The 7,184-nt window shown below is 44.6% G+C and overlaps 1 protein-coding gene across 9 annotated transcripts in view; it reads right to left on the bottom strand.

The window, feature by feature from the left end:
• THOC2 (THO complex subunit 2) overlaps positions 1–3,983 on the bottom strand; it is a 134,029-nt gene extending 130,046 nt beyond the window's left edge. For 8 of the 9 annotated variants that reach the window (XR_008675688.2, XR_010132507.1, XR_010132508.1 and 5 more), the window contains exon 1: positions 3,843–3,934. Coding sequence is in view for 6 of the 9 variants with exons in the window: in XM_055376871.2 (XP_055232846.1) it covers positions 3,843–3,913 (71 nt within the window). In the remaining 3 variants the exon portion in view is untranslated. Of the gene's footprint in view, positions 1–3,842 lie in introns of all 9 variants that reach the window. The other variant, XM_019019537.4, reaches the window with a different exon arrangement.
• Positions 3,984–7,184: the final 3,201 nt, after the last annotated feature.

The following is a 7,184-nucleotide window of genomic DNA, read 5'->3' on the forward strand; positions in this document are numbered from 1 at the left end:
ATTAAGTGATTAAATACATATCTTTCAGAATTTGGAAGAGTTTGCATTTAGATATAAGTATTATTGGAAATTACAATTACATTTTGGTAGTCCTCCTTTGCCCTTCTGATCCCTCTTGGAAAAGGTCACTCTTTAAGAGTTCTATAATTTAGCATTAAAAACATAATTGGTATCTCTGGAAACATAATGGGATATCTAGATATGTGATGGATGGACCATTCAGATAGGCAAAATACAGTTTTACTTTTCTCTCTAATTACCTAATAAAACATTCTTCAAAGTCAAGACCTTCCATTTAATAGACAGTTGTTTTTCATGGCGTACAATTAAGAATTTGCCCTATCTGAAAGGTATAAAATGCCCCATACATCTCTTATGTTGCTTTCAACACTAGCTGACTACCACCCCCAGAAAAGATTTATGCTGGTAAGAAGTGACAGACAAGAAATGAATTAACAACCTCATGAAATATATCACATTATTTTTAAAAAGATAATTTTCAGTCAAGTTCAAGCTTATCTGCTAATTTATCTTGTTAAAAAGGAAAAATTCACCCAAGGTATAATTTTAAATATTGGTCATATTCTAAACGCCAAATCTATAGCTTCACTAATAATGTGGTGGCACACTACCTTCATTTTTAACATTTCCAGTTGCTGTTTTATATTTCAGAGGCTGTTTTCAGACAAAGGAAAAATGTTTTTTGTAATATATTTGCACCACCACGTATTCTGCCTAGTAATATGAAAATGCTAACACCTATCTTTAGGAAGATACAAAAACTCCAAAGACATGCTATATGCAACAAAGTTTCATAGAGGGAAAACAGGTCAAATAAACTGAAACTAAGTACTGGATGGTGATGTGTTTAACTATTTAAAATAGCTTATTATGTTACACAATTTTAAATTCTCTTCCTGTAACAGAATGCAATCATAAAACTGACTATACTGATTTGGATCTACTATAATTCAATCCACATTCCACAAGTCATGCAATAACTATATACACGTAAGTTCTAATAACAGTTTTTTTGCTGTTGTTTTTGGTTTGTTTTTGTTTGTTTGGGTTGTTTTTTTTTTTTTTTTTTTTAAAGAGTTTCGCTCTTGTTACCCATGCTGGAGTGCAACAGCGCGATCTCCGCTCACCGCAACTTCCGCCTCCCAGGTTCAAGCGACTCTCCCGCCTCAGCCTCCTGAGTAGCTGGGATTACAGGCATGTGCCACCACGCTCGGCAAATTTTGTACTTTTAGTAGAGATGGGGTTTCTCCATGTTGGTCAGGCTTGTCTGGAACTCCTGACCTCAGGTGATCCACCCGCCTCGGCCTCCCAATTTGCTGGGATTACAGGCGTGAGCCACCACTCTCGGCTTCTAATAACAGTTTTTAAGCAGCTCTTCAAACATAAGAACTATGACAGATAGCATGTATTATGTAAATATACATAATGTGAACCTAAAATTCCATTTTATCTAAGTATTTCGATCTCCTACATCACTTTTTCTCCAACCATTACCAGTCAGAAGCCAAGCAGAATTTCACCTTATAGCCCTAATACCACTCATGCTAAGGTGGCAGCAATAATAGTAAAACTGTTGGGAGGCTGAGGTGGGCGGATCACCAGGTCAGGAGATGGAGACCATCCTGGCTAACACGGTGAAACTCCGTGTCTAGTAAAAATACAAAAAATTAGCCGGGCGTGGTAGCACGCGCCTGTAGTCCCAGCTACTCAGGAGGCTGAGACAGGAGAATCGCTTGAACGCGGGAGGCGGAGGTTACGGTGAGCCAAGATCGCGCCACTGCACTCCAGCCTGGGCGACAGAGCGAGACTCCGTCTCAAGGGGGAAAAAAAAGTAAAACTGTCAAAAAACAGTAGCTGAAAGGAGGAAGCTGAGCAATCTACAAAGATAACAGCCCCTAAATAAATGAGCTGGCTTTGAAAGTAAACAAAACAATGAACTGCTTTTATCAGTTTTGGGGGATTACCCTAATATCGATGAAGATGGTGGTCTGGCTGGGTAACTTCCCATCTTGCCTTCCTCAAACTTGATGGCTATTTGTCAACTAGCTATCAAACTTGATAGCTATTTGTTAACTAGCACATACAAGGATTTGTAAAATGTTCATTATAGTTAAAAACGAAGATTTATCAAATAGCCTTCTCTGACAATTAATAAACCAATAAGCACTCTAAGCATAGGCTGGGGGGCGGGGCATGTGTTAAACCAAAAAAAATATGAGACATAGTCCCTATATATCAAGGGCCTCCCAATTCATTACAGTGCAAGAATAAACACACATGAATAAGTCAGAGACCAATTAATTGCTAACCTGAGTGGTACAGACTTTAAGTGCATGAGCTGTCCTGAGAAGTTTAAATATCTAAAGGTTGGAATAATATTACTTTTAATAGCTATCACTTGAGCACTTACTATAAGCCAAGTGCTTTACAGGCATTATTTAGTCTTCACAACAATCCTTTGAGTAGAGTACTTATTATTCCCAATTTACTCAAGGGGAAACAGTCCAAGTGGTTAAGGAACTTACCCAAGGTCACTCAGCTACTTAAGTGGCTAAGACAGCCGCTTATTTAGGGAATTCTAGAGCTCACACTGTTAAGACTTCATACAGCAGTGCGGGGGGTGCGGGGGAGGAAGCCACATAGGCTGGCACTATTACAAGCGCGGGATCCGGCAACGCGTTCCTCGTGTTTCGTTCCAAGTAATGAAGTTACAAAGATTTGAATCTTTAGCATGAGCCACGGTAAACTGGCTACTAGAAATGGAGAGGGGTGGGCAAGGACGACAAAAATGGCTAACGAGGGTTAATTTCATCCAGGGTTGAGCTTTAGCATCTAAAAGCGACCCAGAGAAGGAAATGAGATGTTATTAATATTTGTTCTTAAATCTGAGGTTTGCTTTGCTGCTTAAACGACTCCTTCCAGGGGAAGGGGAGGAGGGAGCGCTCTAATGTGGGGGCGAGAAGACTAGGGGTATGGCAAATTACTGTTTTCGGTGTTACGGGGGAAAGTTTCACGACTAAAGGAAACGCGTTATCCTAGGTACTGGAGAAGCTTGGAGAGCTGCCAGAATTAGTTGCAGTCCCAGGATAAAATGGGGTTTAGGGAACATTTAATGACGAAAGTTGAATCCAACCCGAAATAGCTCTAAGGTGAAAAGACGGAGCAAAGAAATGTCGGTAGTTCTTCAGGGAAAGCGGCAATCCCTGCCACACTTCACCACGGCGCTACGCGAGGCCGGGACAGTCGAGAGACCGCTCCCCGGGAGGGCGAGAGGTGCCAAACCGGGTTCTTCGCGGCGCCCCGGGCTCCGCGGCAGCGGGCGAAGAGGAGGGGAGGGGAATCCGGGACGGTTCGCCCTCCTTGGACTTCAGGCAGAGGAGGCGCCAAGCTCCAAACTGCGGAGTCCAACGGGTGCAGAGTGAAGAAATGGGACAGAGAGAGATGGAAAGTCCGAATTGCCCCGACTCAGCCCCATAAAGATAAAGGAGCCAAGTGAGATCAAGCGAAGAGGGGGACACAAAAAGAGACCAAGAGGGAGCGCGGAGACCTGCAGGGGCGGAATAGGAGTTCTACTAAGAGGCTAAAGGAAGCCGAGCTACCGCAGGCAGTAGCGATTTCTGGGAGGCCAGGGAAGGAAGGAGGTCCGCGGCGGTAAACAGCACCTCTCCCCGAGTTCGAAACTCCTAACCGACCATCCACGCCCGCCGCCCGGGTGGGGGAGGGGGTACATCTTTCCCCCTCAACCTCCCACTACAGGTGAGAGTCCAGCTGACGCCCTGGCCCGGCCCGGCAGTGCGCCTGCCTCCGGCCCGAACACTCACAATTCGCCTCTCCCTGATTTCTCCCAGTTCTTTATCCACTCTGCGGGAACCACCACAGCCGCGGCCGCCATCTTCCTCTCACTAGTAGCAGAAGCCCGGATGTGTAGCACGCGAGCGAAAGGTCAAAGGGGAGCACCGCCCACGAGGAATGCCGGGAGCTGAGAGTTCGTTTTTCGATTTCCCGCCCCACTTTCCTCTCCACCCAGCGGAAACCCGAGGCAAGGCAGCCAACGACGTGGAGACTCGCGGGCCCCTTTGCGAGGTTACTACACGGGTTGCGCCCTCCGAAGTCTTCGGCCTTACTTCCCTTTAGAACAGAGAAATGCCATCCACAGGCCAACAAGTAGACTTCATCTTCTTCCGTAATATCTACCCCTAACCACTAATACAAACACGCATTTTTCAAGCACCTAATATGTGCTAGACACTGGGAATAGAGAAATAATACAGTCTTTGGGAAAGCCATAAATATAAGCAAATAAATTACATTACGCCCTGCTGACTGCTGAGATAAAAGAAAATAATCGGGAAGGGGGCAGCCATTGACTGTGTGCCAAGCATTACGCTGATACGAGGGATACGACCTAACCGTGGGAAACATGGATGCTCGAGTTCTGACACGCTCTGCGTTGGCCTGCTATCATTGTTACCTTAGGCTAAACTAGGGACTGCAAGTACCATGAAAAACAAAATGGGCCGGACACGGTGGCTCACGCCTGCAATCCCAACACTTTGGGAGGCCGAGGCGGGTGGATCACCTGAGGTCTGGAATTTGAGACCAGCCTGGCCAACATGGTGAAACCCTGCCTCTACTAAAAGTACAAAAATTAGCCGGGCTTGGTGGCACGCTCCTGTAATCCCAGATACTTGGGAGGCTGAGGCAGGAAAATCGCTTGAATTTGGGAGGTGGAGGCTGCAGTGAGCCATGATGGAGCCACTGCACTCCAGCCTGGACAATAGAGTGAGACTCCATCTGAAAAAAAAAAAAAAAGACTAAAAGTATTATTCCTTAATCTACAGATATTTCAGATTTGGTCTTTTTTTCTTTTCTTTTCTCTTTTGAGACAGAGTCTCACTCTGTCGCCCAGGCTGGAGTGCAATGGCACGATCATGGCTCTCTGCAGCCTCTACCTCCCTGGGGTCAAGCTACCCTCCCACCTTAGCCTCTTGAGTTGCTGGGACTACAGATGCACACCTCCATGCTCTGCTAAGTTTTTTGTATTTTTCTAGAGATAGTTTTTCACCACATTGTCCAGGCTGGTCTGGAACTCCTGGCCGCAAGTGATCTGCCCACCTCAGCCTCCCAAAATGCTAGGATTACAGGCGTGAGCCACCGTGCCCACCCCAATAATGCTTCTTTTTTTTCCATGACACAGTCTCAGGAAGTGCTGAGGACATGTGCTCCCACTCTACCCCAATAATGCTTGTTATAGCAACAAAAAAAAAAATATTTTTTTCTGACTGGGGATCAGTTATCACGTCTCCATTAATCTGGAAGAATTCCTCAGTCTGTCTTCCATGACCTTGACATTTTCAAAGAGTGCAAGCCAGTAATTTTGTAGATTGTACCTCAGTAAGGGTTTGTCTGATGTTCCTTCACAATCAAGTTTATGCAATTTTTTGACATACTACAAAATCGTGTTTTTCTCTTTTTTTTTTTGTAATTTTAAAATAATTTATTGTTAATAAATGCTAACAGTCATCTTAGCCCTCAGAGAGTTATAACCTTTTTGCTGGTCAAGGGTCTTGTCATGTGGATGGCTGCTAAAGGTTGGCATGGCTGTGGCAATTTCTTTTTTATTTATTGTTTTAAATTTAATTTCATTTAAAGTTCTGGGTTACATGTGCTACCTGTGCAGGACATGCAGGTTCGTTTCGTAGGTAAACGTGTGCCATGGTGATGGGAAAACATCCGCTGAAGTATTTAGAGTTAACACCTCTGGAGCCGGATGTGGTGGCTCACCCCTGTAATCCTACCACTTTGGGAGGCTGAGCCAGGTGGATTGCTTGAGCTCAAGAGTTGAAGACCAGTCTGGGCAACAGAGTGAGACCCCATCTCTACAAAAAATACAAAAATTATTCCAGCTTGGTGGTGCACGCCTGTAGTCCCAACGACTGAGGAAGCTGAGGTAAAAGTATTGCTTGAACTGGGGAGGTCGAGGCTGCAGTGAGCTGTGAGCACGCCACTCCACTCCAGCCTGGGTGACAGAGCAAGACCCTGTCTCAAAAGAGAAAAAAGAAAAAGAAAAAAGAAAATACCTCTGGGCATGCTGGCTAATGCCTGTAATCCCAGCATTTCGGGAGCCTGAGGCAAGAGAATCTCTTGAGGCCATAGTTCAAGACCAGCCTGAGCAACATCACCAGACCCTATCTCTAAAAAAAAAAAAATTGTAATTAGCCATAAGTGGTGGTGCACACTTGTGGTCCCAGCTAGTCAGGAGGCTTAGGTGGGAGGATCCCATGAGCCCAAGAGTTAGAGGCTGCAGTGAGCTGTGATCTGGCCACTGCACTCCAGCCTGGGCAACAGAGCAAAACCCTGTCTCTTTAAAAAATTAATTAAAAATTTAAAATTTTAAAAATAAAGAACAACCACAGAAGTATTTAGAGTTAATGGGACATTATTTTACAACTTACTGTAAAATATTTTAGAAAAAAAGTAATAGGGCCGGGCACGGTGGCTCACACCTGTAATCCTATCACTTTAGGAGGCCCAGGCAGGCAGATCACCTGAGGTCAGGAGTTCGAACCAGCCTGGCCAACATGGTGAAACCCCGTCTCTACTAAAAATACAAAAATTAGCTGGGTGTGGTGACGCATGCCTGTAATCCCAGCTACTCAGGAGGCTGAGGCACCAGAATTGCTTGAACTCAAGAGGTGAAGGCTGTAATGAGCTGAGATCGCGCCACTGCACTCCAGCCTAGGCGACAGAGTGAGACTCAGTCTCAAAAAAAGAAAAAAAGTAATAGGATGATAAAGCAAATGTAAACTATTAACTTTAGGAATCTGGATTGAAGGAGTTCTGTAAATACCATCCCAAAATATGATGTTTTAGTATGCTGATTACTTTAAACTTAGGGCTCTTAGGGAAGAGCAAATGCAGGGAGAGGCTTTCTCTGAACTTCCTGTATCTGCCTAAAGACACATCCTCCAAGACTAACTCCGTTATCATGAATCTCCTCCCCAGGAATCTCATCAACCAGAGAAAATTAAACAGGAGAGGAGACTGGAAGTCAAAGCCATGCCCAGACAGACTTTGTCACAGTCTTTCACCTATTCTGAAGGCCCATTCATCTTTCCCCAAAATCATTTATTCTATCCTAAGTTCCCTATATCCTTCCTCCA

Source organism: Gorilla gorilla, chromosome X, assembly GCF_029281585.2.
Source record: "Gorilla gorilla gorilla isolate KB3781 chromosome X, NHGRI_mGorGor1-v2.1_pri, whole genome shotgun sequence".
Lineage (NCBI taxonomy): Eukaryota > Metazoa > Chordata > Mammalia > Primates > Hominidae > Gorilla > Gorilla gorilla.